The sequence below is a fragment of the Delphinus delphis genome, chromosome 10, assembly GCF_949987515.2.
Source record: "Delphinus delphis chromosome 10, mDelDel1.2, whole genome shotgun sequence".
Classification (NCBI taxonomy): domain Eukaryota; kingdom Metazoa; phylum Chordata; class Mammalia; order Artiodactyla; family Delphinidae; genus Delphinus; species Delphinus delphis.
In genome coordinates, this window is record NC_082692.2 from 13,957,763 (window position 1) to 13,984,324 (window position 26,562).

Genomic DNA, 26,562 nt, shown 5'->3' on the forward strand with positions numbered 1-26,562 from the left:
AAAAAAAGAAACTAATAAAATGAATTTAATTGCGTATTTTATTTCATCCAAAATATCCCAAATGATATCCTTATGACATGTAATCACTGTAAAAATTATTAGAGATATTTTACTCTTTTTTTTTTTTTTTTTTTTTTTAGTACTAAGTAAAGTCCAGTATGTATTTCAAACCCACAGCACATCCTAATTCCATTCAGTAACCACATGCAGCTGGCGGTTACTGCGGGGAACAGAGATCTAGACCAAGTCTGTGATTAATTACCTTCTCAAGATGCTTTTCATACGGATTTCATTGATGCTTGAAGGTGCTTCTAACTTGCCTCTGCTCCAACATTGTTTTAAAACGAATCCAAAGACCCCCAACTCCTTGCTGACTGTGACGGAGCTTCTACCCCACCCCTCAGCGACGTCTTGCCATTGAGTGTGATTCTCAGTAGAGAGGAGCTCTGCTTGGTGAGTAGCCTGCCTTCTTCTTCTTGATCCTGTGCTGTCCCCGTGCGGCAACCAGTAGTACTGCACCAAGAGGCTGGCGGTGTTTAGCGAGGTAAACCAGACAAATCTGCAATAAATACGACTTATTTGAGAATGTTCACAGTCATCGCTCTGCCACTTGGTAGTTAGCAAAGCGGTTCTGGAAAGCATTGTGGCACATACACTGACAATTCACCCTGACGATTTGCTGTCAAGACTCTAATTGGTAAATTTGAAGTATGGAAATGTAATTTTGTGGCGTTTGATCAGAGTTAAAGCTTTCTCAGTGACACAAAGCTTCTGAACTAAACACAAGTAGGTTTGCGTCTTTCACACTGAGGATCCCCACATTCTAGCTGGGCATCGTTAGCAATCATTTTCTTCACTGTTTGCTGCCTCTCCATGGAGTTAAACACAAATTCTGTTCCAGCGTTCCTGTCAACCCAACCCACACCGTCCCTTCCCTTTTCACTTGTCCTTTTTGTACTTTACCAAGTGTAGAGTCCAGTTTCTTTTTATCCAATCTTAAAATTGCTCTTTATCTTCATCCTTTCTTTCTTTTTCTGAAGACAGAAACTAAGTTCTAGGAGAGCAGGAACCATATCCGCAGTGCCTACCTAGCGCATGCCTGGTACACAGCAGGAGTCAATACATGTTTTTTAAATGGACAAACTAATGAATACTTAAAAGGATACTACTTACAGGCAGCAAACTCCAATGTTATACCTTTCCTTTGATGATTCTCTACTATTTATAGGAAGTATTGCTAGGAAAATAGCACTTGCTTATCTCTAGAGTCAATGTTGAAAGGTTTCTCAAATACCTTATATAGTGCAATCCTCATCGCATATATACACTGATTAATAAGAGAAATGCCCTGGGGACTTCACTGGTGGCCCAGTGGTAAAGAATCTGCCTTCCAATGCAGGGGACGTGGGTTTGATCCCTGGTCAGGTAACTAAGATCCCACATGCCGCAGGGCAACTAAGCCCACGTGCCACAACTACTGAGCTCGTGTGCCTCAGCTGGAGAGCCCACGTGCCCTGGAGCCTGCGCGCCACAACTAGAGAAGAGAAAACCCACACGCCACAACCAGAGAGAAGCCCACGCACCACAACGAAGATCCCGCGTGCCATAACTAAGACCCGTCGCAGCCAAAAATAAATTAAAAAAAAAAAAGAAGCGATGCCCTAAGTCTTAACTCTAACATTCTGAGTTTCCTATGAAGAATCATCCCTCCTCCATGGCGAAGTCTCCATGGATTTCCTCTGTGCTTCCCTCCAATACTTCTTACTTAGAGGGTCCTGGAATAGCATGACCATCTCTTCCTCCTTCCACCTAGAACAAGCCCTGAGGCCTGTGGAGGCAAAGGATTTGAAGAATACATCTTGTGGTCAGTGGCTGACTCCTGTGCAAAGGACCACGCGGCAGAGCGGGGGAAATGGAGACCCAGCTCAGGGTGGTTACAGCAGAGAGGATGGGGCGGAAGGCGACAGGCTGAGGAGTCTGGGGGAGGGAGTTAGTGCTTAGGCACATGGACTGCTGGTTTTGTGAGTGTGGGAAGACATGCCACATACATGCAGTTGAGAAGGAATCCCAGAACGAGTCCAATGACACAGTTACATCTCAGATTGTACCTGACAATAATGAGAGAAAGATGTAACACAGTTACATCTCAGATTGTACCTGACAATGACGAGAGAAAGGAAGAGAGCAAGCCACATAGAAGCATCTCAGTCCGGGAGGAGAGGTGCAACCTTTGAACAGAGAAGGAGCAGACTGTAGGCGCTTTAGCATGGGCTTGTGAGCTTACAGGAGCAAAAGCTTGCTACCATTACGAACCTGAATCCCTCCTGGGTTGGTGGGCTTTGAGTTTCAGGCAGCCTCCGGGCACCTCCTTAACAGGCAGAGCTCTATCACCTGTGTGGTTCCTTGGACCCAACCTGGGTTCTGGTCTCCAGCTTTGCTCTCCCCCAAGGGCACCTGGTCTTCCAGCACCCACTCTGACCACCTATCTAATTTCACAACTCATGCCCCACGTGCTTGGCTTCAGGGGTGAGGGATTTCGTGGGGAGGGGAAAGTGCTGCAGGCTCGAAGGTTTTGAGCACACACAGAAAAATGAGCTGGAGATGTATGGTTGAAAGTGAGACGCTGGAGATTTCAAAGTTTCTGAAATTTTCATAAACACACAATGAAATAATTTTTATAATACACACCATCCCATTAACATGAGCTAAACAATCTAAATCATTTAAATATTAGGTAGTGCAGTAAGAAAGGAATGTCTGATTTATCAAAATTTGATTTTTAATGAAAAACTGAAAAGTTTTGAATCTAAACTTTCATAATGAACAGACATGAATCCAGCCCTAAGTACACTGCACTTCGTAAGACTATCATTTAAACAAGATTAAATTACGAGAAACAAAAAACTGCCAAACACAGAAAACAACTTTTAAAGATACTTTTTACAGTTTGGGAAAAATATTTTTTCCATATAGATTGGTTAATTTCATTAATTTAAAAGTTTATTTCTTCATTCTGCCATATATAAAATTATATAAGGAGAAAAAATGTGAAAAGGAGTGCTAGGATTGAGTACAATATGAGGGTTTACAGTAAAAATTAATGTTTATGTAATGTCTTAGACCATTATCTTTTACCTTGGACCCCATTAAAGTGTTACATTTACTCAATGGTTCTAAATTTCGTAAAGAATGCCAATGTTTCTGTCTATTATATTTAAGTTATATGCATTATATTTTTCTTTTATTCTTTAATTATACAAGTAATACATGCTGATTGTAAAAAATTCTTGCAATCTGTAAGTAAGACACACAGGTATAATCTTTCGCCCCCCAATCAGTCTCTTTTCCAAAGTACATGTTTTTTTTCCTAAAAAGTTATAAGCATTTTTGAGCAAAGATCTGTGATGTGATTTGTGAAGAATTTTTTTCCAAAAGTCACCTATTATATTTTCATGCCTTAGCACAATTTTCAATTGCTCAAAAACATGTTGATATTACTTGCTTCTATTTACGTCTCATTTACTTTTCTATAAATAGATATAACTTTTCAATAATGTAGTCAATTCCCCAACTTTTATGTCCTTCTTCAAAAGCATCAACCTTCTCCAGACAATGAATATTGCACACTGAACCTGAAACAAAAAGAAAGTGTGACAAGTTAAAACTTTATGAAGAATGCAACCAGTTCTAAAAACATATCAGATGGTTTTTAAAAGAGTGTGTACTGAAGATCTTTTCTTTCTTTTTAATGAACATGGGGAAATAAATATTAAGGGTAAATTTTCGCACTCTGAATTGTTATTATCACTTATAACTCCTAAGAGCTAAAATAAACATACCATCTCTGTAGAAGAATTCAGATGTCTTTAACATAAGCATACCATTTAGCTAAAAAGTCCTATTACAGAGATGGGTTCCTTTTTTGGATATAATAGTCTCCAATTAACTGGCTTCTGACTTTTAAATTTTATATACTTCTAGATATTAATAGTTTGCTAATAGCTCAAAACAGTTAACTGTTGACTTTATTTCAAAAGTTACAGCACATGTCTGTAACTTACCAAACAATGTTCTAATTTCAGCATCTGGAACGTAAAATGGTGGACCTAAGTAAAAGAGAAACATGGTGAAGAATAAATTCTAATAGATCTAATTGTAAAGAAAAATAAATTCTCAGGGCCCACTTCTCAGCTTATTTCCAATGACCTTGGTATACACATTCCATACATAACTCAATTATCCAGATAGGTGAGGATGTGACAGGTTCTTCTGCTGCTTCTTTTGCACATCTGATACCAAAGACTGGCTTACTGAGGGGACTGGTAATGTTAGCTGCCCATCTCCAGCTTACATGAGATGGCTGAGTCAGCTGGAACTTGGGAACAGGAAAATCAGAGTGGAGTTCATGAACAAATTTCCTTGGGGCTTCCTGCTTCCAGGGTAGAGATTTTCTACCACTCCTGCACTTACCCTCAATCTACAAACTCTGCCCACTTTTCTGTGGGCCATTTACTTTAGAAGAAATAGCTTCTGCCCCTTCCTAGAAGGGAATTCTTAGCCTCCACCCCAGACAAGGCCTGTTCTATCTTCTTCCTACAGGCCCTTCCTTAGGCCTACTGTTCAGGAAGGGAACTTACATCACATTCACAGAGCTGACATCCTGTTACTTATTTTCTATTTCCATCTGATTGTCCCAGACTTAATTATGGACACTAGGTCTCATCTTTTAATGAGTTTTTAAGATCTGACTTATTCAAACAGAAAAAAATAGTACTAACACAAAGCACTTTTTTAAAAAGGCTCAATTAAAAATCAAATAGGGTATTTTTACAAATTAAAAGTGTATGTACTTCGTTTTCACTTCTTCCTGAAAAGCCATGACTTAAAGATCAGGCTTTGCAACAAAAAGAATAAAATACCTAGGAATAAACCTACGTAAGGAGACAAAAGACCTGTATGCAGAAAACTATAAGACACTGATGAAAGAAATTAAAGATGATACAAATAGATGGAGAGATATACCATGTTCTTTGATCGGAAGAATCAACATTGTGAAAATGACTCTACTACCCAAAGCAATCTACAGATTCAATGCAATCCCTATCAAACTACCGCTGGCATTTTTCACAGAACTAGAACAAACAATTTCACAATTTGTATGGAAACACAAAAGACCCCAAATAGCCAAAACAATCTTGAGGAAGAAAAACGGAGCTGGAGGAATCAGGCTCCCTGACTTCAGACTATACTACAAAGCTACAGTAATCAAGACAATATGGTACTGGCACAAAAACAGAAATATAGATCAATGGAACAGGATAGAAAGCCCAGAGATAAACCCAGGCCCATATGGTCACATTAATTTTGATAAAGGAGGCAAGAATATACAATGGAGAAAAGACAGCCTCTTCAATAAGTGGTGCGGGGAAAACTGGACAGCTACATGTAAAAGAATGAAATTAGAACACTCCCTAACACCATACACAAGAATAAACTCAAAATGGATTAAAGACCTAAATGTAAGGCCAAACACCTAAATGTAAGGCCAAACACTATAAAACTCTTAGAGGAAAACACTAGGCAGAACACTCTATGACATAAATCACAGCAAGATCCTTTTTGACCCACCTCCTAGAGAAATGGAAATAAAAACAAAAATCAACAAATGGGACCTAATGAAACTTAAAAGCTTTTGCACAGGAAAGGAAACCATAAACAAGATGAAAAGACAACCCTCAGAATGGGAGAAAATATTTGCAAATGAAGCAACTGACAAAGGATTAATCTCCAAAATTTACAAGCAGCTCAGGCAGCTCAATATCAAAAAAACAAACAACCCAATCCAACAGTGGGCAGAAGACCTAAGTAGACATTTCTCCAAAGAAGACATACAGATTGCCAACGAACACATGAAATAATGCTCCACATCATTAATCATTAGAGAAATGCAAATCAAAACCACAATGAGGGGCTTCCCTGGTGGCGCAGTGGTTGAGAGTCTGCCTGCCGATGTAAGGGACACGGGTTTGTGCCCCAGTCCGGGAAGATCCCACATGCCGCGGAGTGGCTGTGCCCGTGAGCCATGGCCGCTGAGCCTGCGCGTCCGGAGCCTGTGCTCCGCAACAGGACAGGCCACAATAGTGAGGCCCACGTACAGCAAAAAAAAAATAACCACAATGAGATATCGTCTCACACCAGTCAGAATGAATGGCCATCATCAAAAAATCTACAAACAATAAATGCTGGAGAGGGTGTGGAGAAAAGGGAACCTTCTTGCACTGTTGGTGGGAATGTAAATTGATACAGCCACTATGGAGAACAGTATGGAGGTTCCTAATAAAACTAAAAATAGAACTACCATACGACCCAGCAATCCTACTACTGGGCATATACCCTGAGAAAACCATAATTCAAAAAGAGTCATGTACCACAATGTCCACTGCAGCTCTATTTACAATACCAGGACATGGAAGCAACCTAAGTGTCCATCGACAGATGAATGGTTAAAGAAGATGTGGCACATATATACAATGGAATATTACTCAGCCATAAAAAGGAACGAAATTGAGTTATTTGTAGTGAGATGGATGGACCTAGAGACTGTCATACAGAGTGAAGTAAGTCAGAAAGAGAAAAACAAATACCGTGTGCTAACACATATATATGGAATCTAAAAAAAAATGCTTCTGAAGAACCTAGGGGCAGGACAGGAATAAAGACGCAGACATAGAGAATGGACTTGAGGACACAGCGACGGGGAAAGGTAAGCTGGGACAAGGTGAGAGAGTGGCATGGACACATATACAGTACCAAACGTAAAATAGACAGCTAGTGGGAAGCAGCCGCATAGCACAGGGAGATCAGGTCAGTGCTCTGTGACCACCTAGAGGGGTGAGATAGGGAGGGTGGGAGGGAGACGCAAGAGGGAGGAGATATGGGGATATATGTATAGGTATAGCTGATTCACTTTGTTATAAAGCAGAAACTAACACGCCATTGTAAAGCAATTATACTCCAATAAAGATGTTAAAAGAAAAAAGGTCAGGCTTTAATGTTCAAACACATTTAAATGAATCCAGAAGAAAACATCCCTTCTACACGTTCAAAACAAATACAGTTATATTTTAAATGCAATAAATTATAAAGTTCCAGAAATTAAAAACAGCAATAGTTTAGAGATTTTCCTGCACACCCCTACCTCCCCACGTCCACGTCTCACCCCATCCTCCTATGAGGATGTATTTGTAGGCGTCAGCCCAATACATCCCATCCCCACCACCATGGATGACACAGACTGCGTGTGTATCAGCAGTATGCCTCACAGGAGAAAATAATGTTATCCAAGTCATAGAGTTAAATCACGAAACAAGGCAACTGGAAAAAAGAACAAGAAACTTTACCTGCATGTTTAGTTGGATCGTAAGAAAAAACAGACAAGAGGTACTGAAACCCAGTTCTTGTTAGGGACAACATTATATCTGCATAGCTGAAAAGAACATTGAAAGGCATGTGTTACATTTCTTTACAAAGAACGAGAGGCAGGGAGGGAAGCCAGCTTTTCCTTTCATCTCTATTACTGAGTTTAACTCTCCTAAAAAATCACATGAAGTAGATTCTCATTCTAAAAAGCTATAAATGGGCTCAGCAAATGACGTTACCTGCCTAAGCTGGGAAATAGCGAAGGATGGGAATCCAAAGGAGGCCTGGCTCTGGAGCCCATCAGACCAGAAGATGTCAAATTAAGCAGAACAGAGGCTCCTTCCAACGTGATGTGGTCCCCGGAGGCCCATCAGCTTTGAACGTATATTTCCCGAAGCACTGCCAGCTTTGGGGCAGTGGTTCCTAGACCAGGCTGGTATCAAGATTACCTGGGCACCTGCTGGGAGAAGAGATGCTCGAGCTTCATTCATCCCAAGACTGAGTCAGTAGGTTTGCTGTGGGGCCTGGGATGCTGCAGCTTAACAAATATCCTGGATGACGGGGTCATCAGCGGGGGCACGGGTAAGAGGTACAAAACACAGTCCCTTTCCTCTCTTTAGTTGGAGAGAGATAAGACTAATAAACAAGCCAAAATTCAAGGTACTATGACATTACAGTTCTGCACGGGTGGCATAAACCCTGAGTGCTACGGCAACTATCCTTTGGAGTAGGTGTCCTGAGGAGCAGGTGATGCCACTTCCTAGCCGTGTCTGATGGGTTCAGAGTGGGGACCTGCCCTAACAGGGCCCATCAGCAGACAGACCAGGAGCCAGACCTGGGTCTGGTACAGAATGACAAGTTGGACCAATCAGATGACTCCACTGGGAAACTGAGTTAAGAGATCCAAAGAGGAGCTGCTAGTTCGCTGTGGTCATTGGACCAAACGCTGGAGTTTCTGTGCTGGGTGGAGGCTGGAGCAGAGGAAGCTGAGTGCTGAGGCAGGAGGGCAGAGGAGGCATGCACAGGGAGGTAAGAGGCCATGAGAAACAGACAGACAGACAGAGGTAGACGAGCTGCACAGCTCTGAGTGAGGAGCCTTGGCTCTTTCCATGGGGCCGGCTGTGCTGCCATCCCTGTCCGGAGCCCTGGGAGAAATCAGGGAGGCGGTCCTGCATGGGGGTTAGGAGTACGGACTCTGCAAGGTCCCTGAGCTCAAAGTCCAGCCCCTCCACTTACGGGCTATGTAAGCTTGGCAAAGTCTTAACCTCTCTGTGCCTCAGTTTTCTCATCTGTAAAATGGGGATAAAACTAGTAACCAACTCACAGGTGGTTGTGAGAATTCCATGAGTGCACACACATAAAGTGCTTAGAACACTGCCTGGTACGTGGTAAATGCTCGGGTCGGTAGCTTATTCCGTTAGCATCCTCAACATAAGCTCCCTTAAAACTTGAGCTGGCTTGGGCTGGTCACACTCTTCCTTGCAAGTGAAAGAATCAGACCTAAGCAAACTTCTGAGCAGAAACCTTTACTTTTTAACTTTAGATTCTTCTTCTTAAGAAAGGAGGGACTTGCTGTCCCCATGAAGTGATCGGTCAGACAGGTTTGGCAGGGTTTCAGAGGACTCACAGGCATCCTTCCTCTTGGAATGCGGACTTTCTCTGTCCACCAGCCTCAAAAATTCAGAAAAATGAGAGGTATGATTGATGGTAGGCAAGAAACCTGAGAGTCACAGCAGAAACCACATCCGTTCTCGCCCATATGTAATCTCAGCAGGACTGGGAAAAAGTACTAAGTACTGTAAATGCTAAGATAAAGTCATTTATCTTCCTAATGGCTCAAAATAAGCAGTTATTCCGGAAACAAAGGCCAAGGCATTCTTGGGGCTGTGACAAGACACACACACACACACACACACACACACACACACACACACACACACACACACACACACACACACACGCCTGGAAGGGGAGGAAAGAGAAGAGGGGGACCAGGAAGACAGAGTCTGTGACCAAACTAGAACTAGATTCTCCAAGAGCTCTGGAGGGGCCTCATGACTCTTTCTTACCATGAACTAAACAGTTCAGAGGCCACTTAGATGGCCTTTATTTCTAGGAGAGAGGAGGCAATGGTGGCTGGTGGGAAACAGTATATTTTCCTTGCTTTGAGTCAGGTTTGTTTTCACTCATTTACTCAACAAATATTTATTAAGCTCCTACTATGTGCTAAAATTTTATATACATATATTTATATTTATTATTATGCCAGATGATATCATTATCTATAAAAATTAAGCCAGATGGTGGAGAAATAACTGAACACAAGGTGCACGGTCTATAGAGTGAGCTTTGTGATTTCGGGTTTGCTCCCCACTGCCTTGGGGATCTGAGTGACGCAACCAAAGCCTGCAGAGAGACTAACCTCGAGGAAGAGGGTAGACAACCTTAGGAAGCGGGGAACACCTACGATCTTAGAGACTCAGCAGAACTGAGTTTAGTGTATAAATGTGGTGTTTTATGGAGACGCAGAAGTCACAGGTGGTACTTTTGAGTTGATGACGGACACTGATGTCACAGGGAAATGCCGAGCAGACACTGGATATGGGATGTGGGTGTTTAGGAGAAAGAACAGAGCTGGAAATACAGAAACAGCAAGGGCCAATACCATGCGCGACTTGTTCAGTTATTTCCCCAACATCATGTGTATTTAGACATAGTAGGAACTTAATGTGTATTTGTTGAATACCAGAACGAAAGTAATAGGAGAACTGAAGCAATCTTTGAAGGAGCAAGTACAGGAGAGAGGACAGCACAGCCGTGCTGAGGATGGTCCCTCCGGGAATGATGACTTCTAGGCATGTGAGGAAGGTGAGGGTCCCAGAGAAGAGAGAAAGGAGGAAGGTGTCAGAAAGAAAAGGGAAAAAGGGGTGTGAATTATCACCAGAGGAAAATATATATTAAGAGGATGTGGAACTTCCCTGGTGATGCAGTGGTTAAGAATCCGCCTGCCAATGCAGGGGACATGGGTTCGAGCCCTGGTCCGGGAAGATCCCACATGCCATGGAGCAACTAAGCCCGTGCACCACAACTACTGAGCCTGAGCTCTAGAGCCCGTGCACCATAACAAGAGAAGCCACCGCAAGGAGAAGCCCGTGCACCACCACAAAGAGTAGCCCCCGCTCGCCACAACTAGAGAAAGCCCTTGTGCAGCAACGAAGACCCAGTGCAGCCAAAAATAAATAAAATTAAATCTTTTAAAAAAAAAAAGAGGATGTGGCAATGTCTAATTAAAATAAGATTAGGTTTGGCAACAAGCCTTACTCACCACACAATTCTTTTTTTTTTTGGCCCGTGTGCAGCATGCGGGATCCTAGTTCCCCAACCAGGTATTGAACCCCCTGCGCCCCCTGCCACGGAAGCTCGGAGTCTTAACCAGTTTGGGACTGCCAGGGAAGTCCCAAACAATTCATTTTTAAAAGAGAAATTTCCTTTTGCTGATATGTTGAGTCTGCCTCCATACAACGAAGTAATTCAGTATTTATGTGTTACACCCAAGTAAGGCTGTGAATGATATTTGGGTTGGAAAGTACACAGGAGGGGTCACATTTTACTCAGTATACTTTCGCATATTTTAATTTTATTTTCTAATAAGACCAGGTACAAAAGAATGGTCACCCAAAATATCTAGACCAAAAGCTCTAATACAATAGCAGCTAATATTTAAGCAGTCATTTAGGGTCAACACGGCACTTGTTACACGTGTTATTTCTTTCCATTCCCACAACAACCGTGTGAGGGGGCCTAGTCATGGGCGTGACTTTAAAGCCAAAGTCCTTGGGTTTTAATCTCAATTCTGTCACGTACTTGCTGCCGCACTTTGGACAAGTAACTTAACCTCTTTGACCTTAGTTTCCTCATCTGTAAAATGGGAATAATGATAGCACAATACCTCACAGGGTTGCTTGGTGGATAAATTGTGTTGTTTCACATAAGGTATTTTAAGAAAGCCTGGCACATGGCAAGGAGTGAACAAGTATTACCTGGTACTCTCAGTGGAGGTGGTGAGGGTGGTATTAGTAGGAAAATTACAGTTTTGCAGAGGAGTAAACTAAAGTGTAGAGAAGTTGAATTCTTTGACCAGGGCAATACAGCTTAGAAGTGACAGAGCCACAAGCCTTGCACCCATGTTCCCGTGGCCAAATCCTATACTTTTTAGACCAAGATGCTATTGGATATAGGTCTTCTAATTCCAAATACAATAAGCTATTTCAAACTAGCAGAAGTCTAGTAATCTTCTGGAAACCAGAAAAAGTACAATATAGCAAATTAAGGAGGCTAAAAAAGGGGGAAAAAACAACATAATTAAAGGAGCCAAATCACTAACCGTTTGCGATCACCTGGATTAATAGCGACTAATGCTCCTCTATCCCAAATTCTGTCAAATTTGCCAATATTTGCTCTACCAGAAAGAAAAAGATAAAAAAATTTATGTAAGAAAAATAAAATCTTTAACAACATAGTGTTCCCCATGGCACATGTCAGAACCTCACCAGCTGTTAAGGAACTGGGATCTCACATCTGCTTTTCCTCAGAGTCTCTAGGGATATGCTGGTGTGTGTGTGTGTGTGTGTGTGTGTGTGTGTGTGTGTGTGTGTGTGTGTGTGTGTGTGTGTGTGTGTGTGTGTATGTAGCTGTCCATCTCCTCCTAGATCTAGGAGCTGGTGGCAGCAGCTTGGACTTGGGGGCACAAAGGAGGAACAAGGGACAGTTTGAGACAACTCTCCTCCCAGCCCCTGGAACAGGTATCAGGGACTTTTAGGAGATGAGCTCTCACCTCCGTCCACACCCTGAAATGCATTTCTGTTACAGACACAGGTGTGAAGTGGAAGACACTTTCTTGCTCTCCCCTCCTTTTCCCTACCTTCCTAGGGTCCTAATAATTTTTCCAGAGCCTAGCAGCTACCCAAGGGCAAAGATATCAAGTGTGCAGACATACAGGCTGCAGTTAAAAATAACTGCAGAACAGAGACTCAAATCAGTGCTTCATGGGTGCTACGCAAGGGAATGGGAGTGATAAAAAGACCCTCAGCCCACCCCAGCATTGCCTAGCAAACACTCGAGGTTTTAAAAGTGCAGAGGTAGACATCAGTCCTACCTGGGAAGATCAAAAAGACTGCAACAGTACAATGAGATGTTCCCTGAAGAACTCTGCAATGAAAAAGTCAAGAAAAAAAAATTCTACTTAATTAGGAGGTACTTGAATGGTCAAGGGAAAAAAAAGAGGGGCAAAGCAGCACATGGGTGGTAGAGAAAGAATGTGTAATTAAACATAAAGAACATAATTTCACGGCAAACAATTTTTTTAGACATCTTACTTTAAATTTTTATTTTTGGGGGACTTCCCTGGTGGTCCAGTGGCTAAGACTCCGCGCTCCCAGAGCAGGGGGCCTGGGTTCAATCCCTGGTCAGGGAACTAGATCCCACATGCCGCAACTAAGAGTTCATGTGCTGCAACTAAAGATCCTGCATGCCGCAACTAAGACCCAACGCAGCCAAATAAATAAATAACATATTTTTAAAAAACACTAATCTATAAAAAATATAAATTTTTTTTAAATTTTGAAATAAATATGGACCATGCTGCAGAGAATTTATAGAATAAAGAAAAACCCTGCATGCCACCCTTTGAACACAGTGATTTTAATCATTTTGGTGAATTCCTCTCTATCTTTCCCCCCTCACTTCCTGCACCTTGCAACCTATGCAAATATTTTTTTAACTGAAAATAAAACACAATTTTACTGAAAATAATTTTTAATGGGACTTTTTAAAATTAAAAACCTATATAGGGTTCTTTTGGATCAACCCAAAAAGGAAAATCAGATTGGTTAATCCTGAAGATCAGTTAACTGTTACTCATTTTGGGGCTTGTTATAGTTTAGCAATGTTTACTTTAGCAAAATCCTAATATTTTGACCCCCTAATGACAAGTATACACATCAATCAATTACCAGGCAGACTGAGAGAGAAAGGACAGACATTTTAAAAGTTACTCATGAAGGGCTTCCCTGGTGGCGCAGTGGTTGAGAGTCCGCCTGCCGATGCAGGGGACACGGGTTCGTGCCCCGGTCTGGGAAGATCCCACATGCCGCAGAGCGGCTGGGCCCGTGAGCCATGGCCGCTGAGCCTGCGTGTCCGGAGCCTGTGCTCCGCAACGGGAGAGGCCACAACAGTGAGAGGCCCGCGTACCGCAAAAAAAAAAAAAAAAAAGTTACTCCTGAAAAGTGCAGTTGTATTGACTCCCCAGTGTCCTCTCTTTCATTCACTGACTGATGAGCATTTATTTCCTGAGCACCTTGTAGACAGGACTAGCCCAAGTATCTAGATACTGCAGTGAATTTGACAGTCTCTGACCCCAGTGAGGACAGCCTGGTGGAGCAGAGAGGTGCAGGAACAAAGAACCATCACGGTACAGAATGGGCTGTACTGTTCTGGTTGTGTGCCCAGGACTGTGGGAACAGAGCAGACAGAGCAGGGAACTCACTGCTTTTCCTCACCAGGAAAGGCGGAACAAAAGGTGGCGGAAGAACTGGCTGGATGCATCTGCTGACATCACGGGTGTGGGAGGTGAGAAGTCTGGGAGGTGGGGGGAGGAGCAGGGTAGGAGATGTACTTCAGGATGTGAAAATGTTGGATTTTATTCTGAAATAAGGTGCAACAGAGGTGGGCGGGTCTTTGAAGACCAGTCTGGAAGCACAGTGGGGGTCAGCCCTGAGAGGAAGGGGTCTGGAGGCAGGGAAACAGCCCGTGAATCTTAACCTTGGCTGCAGACTGGAATCCCCCAGGAGCTTTAAATAGACCTGATGCCAGGCCCCATCTCTAGAGGTTCTGACTGAATTAGCTGGAGGCAAGGCCTTGGCACTAGGAATTTTAAAAGATCCACAGATAATTTCAAATGTGCCACCAGGGCTGAGAACCACTTCCTCCAAGGAGTCTGGAAGAGGACTAGCCTCTCCGGACTGAGCAAACAGCAATTCTTAGATGATCTCAGAATGGAGTGGGAGGAAGCTGTAAAATAAAGTCCTCTCAAGTTTCCTAGTGACCTGAGCAATTAATTTCAATATTTAGAAAAGAGAGTGCTTTGCGAGAGACCGAATGTACAGACGGATGGTGGCCAGACCACATCTGGTAAGAGCTCGGACCCATAACCTCTGCACCAACTAGCCAGGGAAGCCTAACCACAGCCTTGCAGGACGTGGTCAATGACTGCCAGCCTCCCTGATTTTTACGCCTCCCCTCCACCCCTATGCCTCTCTTCTAGCTCAAAATCAAATACGCTTCCCAAACCAATCACAAGGGATGCCGCTTCTAGTTAGCCAACAGCACCAGAAGCCTTCGCATTTTTCTCTAGAAAGCTCTCCTACCCCCCTGCCAGGCTTTGAGCCTCTGACAAATTCAATTGGCGACTCCCTCTGAATTGACAGCCTCTGCTTGTTCTCATTTGGGTGGTCTCTGTTTATTTCCACATTACTACCCCAAGCTAGCGAAGCAGTTCCACTGGATCATTCTGGTCACAGGAGGAGGACAACTCCCAAATCTATCATTTCCAGCCCAAATGCTTGGCGCATGCTTCAGAGACGTTTGCCAGTTATCCCTTCATCACGCCACAGGTCTTTTAAACTCACCTCCAGAACAAAACTCATTTTCTCTGCTCTTCAACTTGCTTCTCCTTTATTCTCTGCTATCCAACCAGTCATCTGAGCTGGAAATGTGAACTCACCACCCCCTGGATTCCCACTCAATTAATCACTAAATCCTCCCAGTTTGACACCCTAAACATCATTTTAATCTATCTGTTCCTCTAAGTGCCCCATCGCTCTCCTGGTGCAGCCCTTCAGGATCTCTTTCCTGGACCACTGCTCACAACCTCCTATCTGGTCTCTTTGCCAGGAGGCTACTGCCCTTCCCTTGAGGCCACAAGGGTGGTCGGTCACAAAAGAAAAGCTGGCTGTGTCACGTTCAGGTACCAGCTTTACAGGACATCTGGACTGGATGACCTGACTCTCTGCCTGTCCTAGCCCTATCTGTCACCACACTTCAGGAAGCTCAGGCTGGGTTAGGAAACATTCCTCTCTGTTCCCTTAATACCCCGTGTCATTACACTTCGCTCCATGTATGACAAACAGCCTCCTCTGTTTCTCTTCTGTCCTAAGCTAAGCGATTCTTTAGGGCAGGGACTGTGTTTTCATCTCTTCAGTGTCTTATGCAGGGTGTGGCACAAGACAGGTTCTCAGAAACACCTGTTTATAAATTAAAAATCAAACAAACCCAAACCAAAATCACGACAAATAAGCTTTGACCTTGGCTTTTATATATATTTGTTCACACCTAGCTACTGTCTATCTTTTTATGCTCCTTACACTGTATAATATCCAGGTGAATCTGGTGATAAAGTGGGGTCATCTGACACTTGTATAGTATCCTCACTTACTCATGCTGAGAAAAACCTTCTTCTGGGGGTATGGAAATAACTATTTACCAAGATCAAAACACACCTTGAATACTTTGGCTCCAGGAATTTCCATAATTTGTTCTTCTGAGTAAGAAAGATTCTGCTCCGTAAAAAATTCCCGTATCCCAAGTTCACTGATTTCCACACCAACTACACTGTGTCCTCGGTCTGCAAACCTGCATAAAATCATATAATTACACTTAAATTTTTATTTCAAATACAGTACTAAGTAAAAGGATATGTACCAATAAGCATACATTTTCCTTAATTTTAAGGGATTTATTTGAATTCAGACTCACAACGTTTCACAGAACATGTAGATACACAGAAAGTGGATCTATATGTTCTCAAACCTTATGCTATGTGGAATTCTGAAAAAATGATTTATATGACCTTAGGAAAAATTTAACAGTTTGGAAAATTATACCTTAACATGTTGATTTACTACAAATGGATTTGACTGGAAGAGTTTCTGATTTAAAAGCATCCTATGAATTAGATATGCTTTTCAAGTTCTCTAAATCAGCTCTGTCCATTAAAACTTTCAGTGATGATGGAAAAATCTGTACCTGTGTTGTCCAATCCAGCAGCCACTAACCACATAGGCTATTGAGCCCTGAGACGTGGCTCGTGTGACTTAGTTTAAACAGCCACATGGGGCTGGTAGATACCGTACTGGAGCACTCGGCTCTAGAACATTATCATCCATTTCTATAATAATCTTATAATTTCCACTTACACTAAACCCTATCCAAAAATTTATTTGATTACCATACGCAAAAGCTTACCAGTATTTTTCTGGTAAGGTTTATAATTACAGAATTCAGTCTTGGGATCTTAGACTTCAAAGAAAACAGCACTAGTGGCACAAATACCCAGGTACAGTATTGATTTTATGTTACATTAAATAAACACATAAGTCAGTTATGCAACATATGCTTTTTTTTTTTTTTGCGGTACGCGGGCCTCTCACTGTTGTGGCCTCTCCCGTTGCGGAGCACAGGCTCCGGACGCGCGGGCTCAGCAGCCATGGCTCACGGGCCCAGCCGCTCTGCGGCATGTGGGATCTTCCCAGACCGGGGCACGAACCCATGTCTCCTGCATCGGCAGGTGGACTCTCAACCACTGCTCCACCAGGGAAGCCCAACATATGCATTTTTAAAAATCACACACCATGCAAGATCATGCAGTAAAAATCATGAGGCTTATGGGGAAAATGGGGGTTGGAGTACACATTAAACAGCTTTGTCCTAATGGAGTATATTCAGCCATAAACAATTGAAATCTTGCCATTTATGACAACATGGATGGACTCTGAGGGCATTATGCTAAGTGAAATGAGTCAGACACAGACAAACAGCTTCTAATCTCACTTATATGTGGAATCAAAAGAAAACAAAAACCAGAAACAGGCTCATAGATACAGAGACCAGATTGGCAGTTGCCAGAGGCTGGGGGTGAGCAATGGGTGAAATGGGTGAAGGAAGTCAAAAGGTACAAATTTTCAGTTATAAAATAAATAGGTCATGGGGATGTAATGTACAACACGGTAACTATAGTTAGTAGCATTGTATTGCATATTTGAAAGTTGCTAAGAGAGTAGATTTTAAAAGTTCTTATCACACACAACACTATGTAGTTCTGTAACTATGTATTGATTAACTAGATTTATTAGGGTGATCATTTCGCAATATATGTATATACAAATATCAAATCATATTGTACACCTAAAACTAACATAATGTTGTATGTCAATTATACCTTAATTTTTAAAAAGGTTTTTTTTTTTTTTAAGAAAAAGCTACTGCACATTTGCCATAACTCATCTCTGTGAATCAGGATTTTCTCAATAATATGTAATTAAACAGTATTTAGAAATAAAATGGATTAAATAGTACTTAAGAAGAAAAAACTTAGTGCCACATTAAAAAGAAAAAAGACAAGAACCTAATAGACATGGTGGCACAGTTTTACATGTTAAATGGTTACAAAATATATAAATACTACAACATGGCACTCTACCTTGAGAGAGACCTGAAGTTTACTTGTAGACTTGTAGGCGTTGGAAGGGCTGCAGCTTTCAAGTTATTGTAAAGTAACGGAAGGGGGATTATTGGCAGCCGTGGAAAGTTCCAACACTGGCTGTGAATGGGAGCAAGTGGCTCACAGCACACCGAGGTGAACTGAGGTATCAGGGAGATAGTTGAGGTTTGTGCATGGGTGCATTTTGTCTATTTGTACACGGTTTAGTAGAGCTGGGTGTTTCACCTCATGTTTCTTGCAGACAAAATTACATATAAGCAGATGTGAAATTGAAACCATGCTCAAATTGTTCCTTAATGTATTAGTGGAGTTAGAATGCAATTAGCATTTTCAAAACAATTGAATAATAGCAGAACTGATGGTACCTATTCCCTACACAAGAGGACACACTTTCAAAAATGTGATCAGAACATGAACTGTTTATAGTTCTAAAACATACATATTAATAACTTGTCTTTCACATTTCCTGGGAAATTTGTAAGTTAACATACATGGAATATTTTTTTTTTATTCTCCATACATTTTTTGAAGTTATAAAATATAAACAAAAAAGTTACCCAAACCAGCTGCATGGATTTTTACTTCTACTCAATATATGGAAAAATGAACCATAGCCTACTATAGACTGGCATAGGCTGGATTCTACTGGAATATATTGTCCTAAAAGAAACCCAAAACCTAAGGAAATGTCTTCAACATTTTATGTTAATGCTTTTGGGCTTCAGCTCATAGTTTATCTATTCACATCTGATATCTGTATAGACCTTAATATACAAATTTGTTACCTAAGTGAAAAATCCTCTAATATAATAACTTTTATACAATTACAGTAGCTTAGTTCTGGCATTTTTATTACAAAGGACTTTAGACCCTAAATCTTCAACAATCACATTTAATTGGCTGTTTCATAATACCATTTTCTAACCTTGTATCAAAGCCTCTGCTAGAACTAGATTGTTATCACTTATGACACAGCAAAAAGACAATCTGCTCATAGAGTTAATGTTTTTCTTGCAGGTAGTTTGCAAAGTAATTCTTTCTTCTGCTTCAGTGAGTTGGTTAGGATATAATGTTCTCAATTTCGTGGCCACCCAAGAATCTTAAGCCACAGCAGCCACTCACAAATGCTCTCAGCTACAAGTTGAGGGAGCAGGGGGCTGGCTGCAAAAATGCCACCATCCCCGCTCAGAAATCCACTCCCAATGCACACATGTTCTGTAGTTTGCCCACCTGTATTTATGTAGGGCAGAGAGCATTTTTAAGTTACTATATTTTTCATTTACTAATCATTTTCATATATTTTATTTTTCTTTCCTGCTTGACGATCAAAGTTCTCAACGTTCAAGCTTATACAAGCTTATGTCTTGGCATGTACGATAGCCTCCGTACATTATCATTACAACAAATTCTGTATAGGAAACGATTGCCAGGTTTGTGACTTTAGGGTAACCCATAGTGACAGTGGCTTGTGAATTAAAATGAATTCTCACAAGAGAGAATTACTCACAAGAAATACTTTCTTTATCACTGATTTTATTAGCAATGATTCATGAAAACAAAACCTCCTATGTGCTCGTAGAGGGGCGGGAGAATTGAGCTGAACTGTGGACTATACACAGTTTTGCCAAAAAGCTCTAATTCATTTTGAGCTTTTCTGTCCACCTCTATTTAAAATACCTAAAATTAACTTAGTTACATTCCAAAACCACCTACAAAAACTAAACCACCACAAAGATGAAGGAAATTTAAGAGGGAAGGCTGGTCCCATCCTTTGCCTCCCCCACCACTTTGGTTGTAGACTAATTCTTTTGCTTAGAAACTCAATACAGAAAGACTAGTTCTCCCCTCTGTTTCTGCACTGTCTTCCTGTTTGAGAGTACTTCCTCTATGAACCCATCAGTATTAGTCTACTAAAAATATAGAATCCCTGTGCATTTCCTGAGAATGGAATTTTTTAAACTTACATCCTATTATTCACCCAAAGTGTTTATCATCAAGACAAGAAAGTACGTTCATGCTTATCTGTTCATACCATTTCATCTCAACTGCTTTTCCACAAAGAGGAAAAAATACCCTCAGTTCTTTCGCGCCTTTAAGAAAAGTATCCAAATGCTTCTTTAATAGCCTGGGGAGAAAAAAAAAAATTGTTTGTTTTAATTAGCCCAAGACACAGAGGAAAGGACTACAATTTTACAATGCTAAGTACATTTCATGTATTACCTCACTTAATATTTCCCAACAACTTTATGAAGTAGGTAACATTATTCATTAAAGTCTCCAGTTTATACATGAAGAAACAGGAAGGTTAAGCAACTTGCTCAGTCAGGTAACTGGCAAGCAGTTAATGTGACTCAAACCTGGGGCTTTCCTGATTAGTAATTAAACATAAAAAATTAATTTTTCCTTGTTTGATATGTTTTGAAAATGTATACGTGTGTGTGTGTGTCTTCTAAGGCCAGCTACATGACAGAGATAACTCATACAATGGTTCTAGGATGATACCCCAACTATTACTTAGTGTGCAAATGTAATAATAATAATGATGTCCCCTGGGCAGTCAGGGTGGCTGCCTGGAAGAAGGAACATCTGTCACGACCACTTTACTCAGCACTGACCCATCTTTATTGCTGCTGCTTCAAAGCCCACTACTACTACTACTATTACATTGCTTAGCATTCAGCTCACTGATTAATTTCTCTCAACTTCTTTCTTCTACCATATAGATAATACTTTAACATTTGAACACATGCTATTGGAAAGCAAAGTCAGAACACCACCACTTTTCAGCATAAAGAGATGCCAGCATTAATATAACCTGAGCATCTGCGTATGTATAAACATGTATGCCCAACAAATAAATGTTATAGGGGATTAAAAAAAAGACATATTTCATAAATCTAAGATGTCATCAACTGTAAGTCACACCATTACTTATACTCCATGAGAAGAAATATCACTACCAATTCACCTATGACATGCCACAGATGCATCCTGATTTCAGAGATGCTCCAATGTGAACATCTAAAAATGTGCATCTTAAAATCAAATAATGGATATCTATATTATTATTTCTATTTCCAAAGTCAGTTTCTGATAGAGCATTTCTGTTATAGACCAACATTTGATATAAAGAAACGTAAACATTTCTTACTGATGTCCTCGTTCTTGGTGAAATGCAATTTTGTGATTCACCCACTTCTCTTGCCATTCTTCCAGAGTTAGCACTCGGTTTTTCTGTACCTCAGTGTTGGGGTACTCTTCAGCATCAAGTACTGCTCTTGTATTAGCCATGGTTTTGTAGATAGCTTTGACTCAGAAACAAATGTCTCCAATGCCTAAGTGGAAAATGTTTGCAAGGTTGTCACTTAAGTGCATTTCAATTCTATTGATGAATGAAGAAAAAACCTATTATTCTCAGCAGTACGGCTTTTATTTTATTTATTTATTTATTTATTTATTTATTTATTTATTTATTTATTTATTTATGGCTGTGTTTGTTCTTCGTTGCTGTGCGCGGGCTTTCTCTAGTTGCAGCGAGCGGGGGCTACTCTTCGTTGCGGTGCACGGGCTTCTCACTGCAGTGGCTTCTCTTGTTGCGGAGCACGGGCTCTAGGCGCGCGGGCTTCAGTAGTTGTGGCTCGCGGGTCCTAGAGCGCAGGCTCAGTAGTTGTGGCACATGGGCTTAGTTGCTCCGCGGCATGTGGGATCTTCCAGATCAGGGCTTGAACCCGTGTCCCCTGCATTGGCAGGCGGATTCTTAACCACTGTGCCACCAGGGAAGTCCCAGCAGTATGGCTTATTTAAAAATATTTCAATATTCACGGAAAAGCTATACAAAAAATTACTTTTCAGTGAATCTGATGGTAGAGGCATATCTCATAATACACATTAGGAAAGATCTTTAAATAAATTGAATTACATCTTAGAGTAAAAGAATTTAAGTTTAAAAAAAAGAGACAGGGCAAAAAAAAAAAAAACAGGCATTATAACTTTTGTAAGCTTAGAATCTTTCCTAGCATCTCACTCTTCAATTTTTAAAATTTCCTTTAATGTTTACTTCTTATTTTTTTAATCAATGTTATAATGCTCAGAGTTCAACAGAGCTATGAAAGCAGCAGTCCCCATTTCCAATGAGACAAACATCTTTAACTCTTTTAGCTGAATCTTGAAATATAACTCAAAATATAACTCAAATAGCATGCTTATTTTGTATCTTCTTAATTTTTTATTTCTAGGAAGCATCTAGAAAAATAAGCATTTAGTCCTCTTTCAACTTCCCAACACACACACACCACCTTCTCATTTTTCCTATCCTTTCCATATAGATATAGCATATTCGTGATTAAACATTTCAAGTTCACATTATTAGGACTAGGTAAATACTATTCACAGGTAAGCCATATAGAATTCTATGATTACTTTTCCTTTCCTGTACAACTTTTTATTCTGTAGTTAATAACTATCTGGCTTTTTCATTTATAAAATTTCAATATATTTATTACTAATTCAACTCTAAGTTCTCCCAATCTCCTGTCAATACACTCTCAATCTCTTCGCTTATCAGATATCCTATCAATGTCATCTCAGAGAATAGCCTTCTGACCTGGATGCTGTCTTCTCCTGGCACACAGTTAGCCTTCTGCGATCTTTATCTACCACCATCCTGGAGCCTTCCTTCTTATCTTTTGATGAATCTCCTGTTTCCTCTATTGGCTATTTTCCTTTTCTTTGGTTACCACCCTTATATTGGTAAAATACAACCTTTGGCAGCTTTCTGAGAAAGAGTGCATGGGAGAAAAGGCTTTTGGCAATTTTGCATGTAGAAAATGTCTCCACACTATTTATTCCCCATCCTCGATGTATAGTTTTGCTGGGTAAGAATTCTTAGTTAGAAAACATTTTCTCTCACAATTCTGAAGAAATCATTCCCTTGTCATCTAGCTTGTAGCGTTACTGCTTAAATTCAAAGACATTTGGATCTTGATATTTTCCATGTGGCCAATATTTTTCTCTCTCCCAAAGCTTTTCTTTGCCCCTTAGTTTTTGCAATTTCGTAATTCTATGCCTTACCCTGGGTCTGCTTTCATCCATCTGGCTGACTTCTTTTAATCTGGAAGCTCATATCGTTCAATTATGGAAAAATTCTTGAATTATTCAGATGATGATTTTGGTCCTTTTTTTCTATTTCTCTTTCTCGGACCCCTTTTTATGGTTGTAGAAGCTCTTGACCCAATGCTCTAAATTTCTCATATTTTTTTCTATTTTCCAACTCTTCATCGTTTTGTCCTATTTTCTGACAGCCCACCTTATTTTTATCTTTCTACCTTGCTATTTAGTTTTTCTTTTCTGCTCTCAAGTCTTTAATTCTCAAGAGCTCCTTTTTGTTTCTGATGTTCTCTTTTCATTTTATTTTGTTGTTACTTCATGTATAGAATGTATATAATATTTTCTCTTATTTACCTGCATGGTCTGTTACTGAGTCATTTTTTTCTGTTGGTTTTGTTTTCTATCTTTCAAACTAGTGACTGTCCTCAAATTCCTAGCAATTCTTATTATCTACTCACATTTAAGAGTAAATACCAAAAAGCTGATTATAAGTTTAAGTTTGTGGATGGGGCTTATTGTCTGTAAGCTTCTCTGTAGGATAATATGAATAAATATTATTTGGAAACTTAGATGTCATTATCTTTATTCTCTTTGGACTCATCAGACTTTCCAAAGATGGACTTCCCAATTCCCGTTGAAAGTTTGAGTCCTTGGGACTATGGTTCTATACTCACACGAGAAAAGGATAAAAGTGGGAAAGGGCCCCAGCATTCAGTTTGCCTGTGTTCAATTAATCCCCATATTTTCAGTATGGTACTCCCACCCCCAACTGTGAACTGTATCTTCCCAGTCCAAAGACTGTACCCTCTCCAGGGAATAAACCCCCCAAAGTCTGCTGGTGTGGTGAAGAAGAGATACGTGGTTGCAGGGAATTGGGAAAGGGATCTGCGGACTTAGCCTTTTAGGAACCAGAATTTCAAGCAATACTCCTAATTTCAACCATACCCTTCCATCTCCCTGAGGTACCTGGTGCTGCTAATTCCTGAGCATTGGGGGATTCTATAATGCAAATAGGATTGCTCATTGGCTTTCCCCATTGCTGGTTTAGAATTTAGCTTTCTTCAGTCTGCAAAATCCTTTATCACTCGTCCATCTGCTTTCTAGTTTCAAATTTTTATTGCTTTTATCTTTTCTTCTGTCTTCCCTTTATGTCTTTAAAAATCCTACTGTTGTTTTGGTGGAGTTTCAGGAGGAAGCAAAAGTAGATGCACAGATTCAATATCCCGTCTCTACCCTACAAGTTTGCATTTTCAAATAATTTTCTTATAGCTTTTGTTTTTGGTATGGGAAAATGCACACAAAGGCGTTGACCTAAAGAAAAACACACAACATAAGAGTTGTGAGTTTCAATTTTATTCGGGGACCTTACTGAGGATGATAGCCTGGGAGAGAGCCTTTCAGATACCTCTGAGGAACTGCTCCAAATATATATGTTCCACATGTATAAGATTTTTTTTTTTTGACTAGGAAAAACATGTAGTCTAGCACACATTTTGGTAAAAGATTACTTTTTGTTTTGTTTTGTTGTTGTTTTTTTGTGTTTTTTTTTTGCGGTACGCGGGCCTCTCACTGTTGTGGCCTCTCCTGTTGCGGAGCAACAGGCTCCGGACGCGCAGGCTCAGCGGCCATGGCTCACGGACCTAGCCGCTCCGTGGCATGTGGGATCTTCCCGGACCGGGGCACGAACCCGTGTCCCCTGCATCGGCAGGCGGACTCTCAACCACTACGCCACCAGGGAAGCCCAAAAGATTACTTTTAATCACAAAGAACAGATACCTCAAGTGAATGATTTTAGTGATTTCTATGTACAAGAAGATGCAAGAATCTGGGGCCATTGAAATTCTCCCTGAGGCATGCTATCTAGGGGCCATTTATACAAAACCCAGAATGCCTCACCCTTATTTTCCCTCCTGAAGTCCTAAATCGCCTGGGGTACATCACCCTCTGCAGGGGGTTGTGTTTTAACCCTTAGTATAACTGGTTGATGAGCAACATTCTTTGTTCCTTTTTTTCCCCCCTTTTACAAAGGGAACTGAGGAAAAAGGACATGTGAACATAACTGCAAATCTACCTGAAGGTATGAGGAAAATGTCTGTCCTTTCAACGTGAAATTTGTCATGTGAGGACGATACAGCACAATAGCTGTAACATATCCTTTGAGTCATTAGTGAAACTAATTTAGTTTGGATTACACTAGCAGGCTATTCTTGGTGGAGTTAATTTAATGATTCATCCATGAATCATTATTCATGGAAAAGCAGTTATTCAAGGAAAAGTTCCCTTTATGGCAAAACTTGGCTTCAGTGTGCTTAGGATTTAAGGAGAAGGCACCTCTCTTGGAATTGGGAACACAAATTCACTTCCCAGCAAACTTGTTAACAAATGGCTTTTGCAAGGCCCTGATGATGTCAAGAGGTGATGCTCAGGGTTTTCTGAGAGGTCAGAGGGAAGTATCTGATGTATTGGGTACAGAAAAGCAAAAGAAAGTTGCAGTTTTCCCATTTCCACATTCAGCCAGAAACTTTGGAACCTGAACTTGAGCCTTCATAAACAGTTCTCTACTTAAAACAAAAGGGTAGCATAATTTTATCACTAAGCCAGGGCAGCCTGGAATTGTTCAACTCTACCCCTCTCACACAAACTTGAAATATAACTTAACATCATGAATATAACTTAATCACTTCTTAGGTGTTCTCATAGCTTCTCAACCTGTACTTAACTTGTCCGCATCCTTTTCTGGGGAAATAAGAAGTTTCTTTCTACAAGCAAGATACAAGTGCAAAATTATAAGAATCAGAAAAGGCAAATTTCACAATCATTCTTACCCATACACAGAAATAGCAGATGTGCTAGTTTGGTCGCCCAAGTTCTCCTTGGGTGGACTCCCAAGACTGGTTTCCTCCTCACCTTTTCAAAAAGCATGTTTCTGCTTTAGATTTATTTTAAAATTTTGGTAAATTGAAGAATAACTTCCCTAAAGTGCACAAATTTTAAGAGTATGGCTCAGTGAATTTTTATACATGCATACAACCTATGCAATTACCATGGAGCAAGACAATATTTACAGCACCCCAGTTCCCCTCACTGTCCCGGCAAGTACTTCTCTTTTCTTAAAATCAACAATACCCGACAATGCTTTGGGGTCACTTTAACCATGGACTCAGAAAGATCATTCACTACCTGATCTCGTTATTCCTCGTTCCCACTCGGCTCCCTGAGCCCATTTCAGGGCGCGGATGGCTGGGACGCCCCGTTCCGGAATCCGATCACACACTCACACCTAGCAAACGTCCCATTGGTCATCGCACCCTCTCTGCACCCGGCGGAGCCTACCTTGTGCGCTGTCCGTCGCCTGCTGCTGGTTCTGGCGCTGCCGCGGGCCTCACCGGCTGAGTCCCTAAGCCCCAGGCTCAGCCCTGCTATTGGACCCGCCCCCGGACCCGCCCCTCCCGTGGCGCACAGACCCCGCCCCCCTCCCCACG

The 26,562-nt window shown here is 41.1% G+C and overlaps 1 protein-coding gene across 4 annotated transcripts; it reads right to left on the reverse strand.

Annotated features, from left to right (window-relative positions):
* Nucleotides 1–2,696: 2,696 nt before the first annotated feature.
* Nucleotides 2,697–26,488, reverse strand: TPMT (thiopurine S-methyltransferase). 4 transcript variants are annotated; one of them, XM_060021576.1, is made up of 9 exons: nt 26,414–26,488; nt 21,126–21,309; nt 20,007–20,099; nt 15,975–16,107; nt 12,575–12,627; nt 11,804–11,878; nt 7,401–7,486; nt 4,062–4,106; nt 2,697–3,632 (listed from the first exon to the last, which is right to left on the reverse strand). In XM_060021576.1, exons 2-9 carry the CDS (start codon nt 21,263–21,265, stop codon nt 3,520–3,522), a joined length of 738 nt encoding a protein of 245 aa, XP_059877559.1. In that variant the 5' UTR covers nt 21,266–21,309; nt 26,414–26,488; the 3' UTR covers nt 2,697–3,519. The 4 variants fall into 4 exon arrangements, with proteins under 4 accessions (XP_059877559.1, XP_059877560.1, XP_059877561.1 ...); XM_060021577.1 differs by lacking the exon at nt 26,414–26,488 and adding an exon at nt 26,261–26,396; XM_060021578.1 differs by lacking the exon at nt 11,804–11,878.
* Between the last annotated feature and the right edge of the window lie 74 nt (nt 26,489–26,562).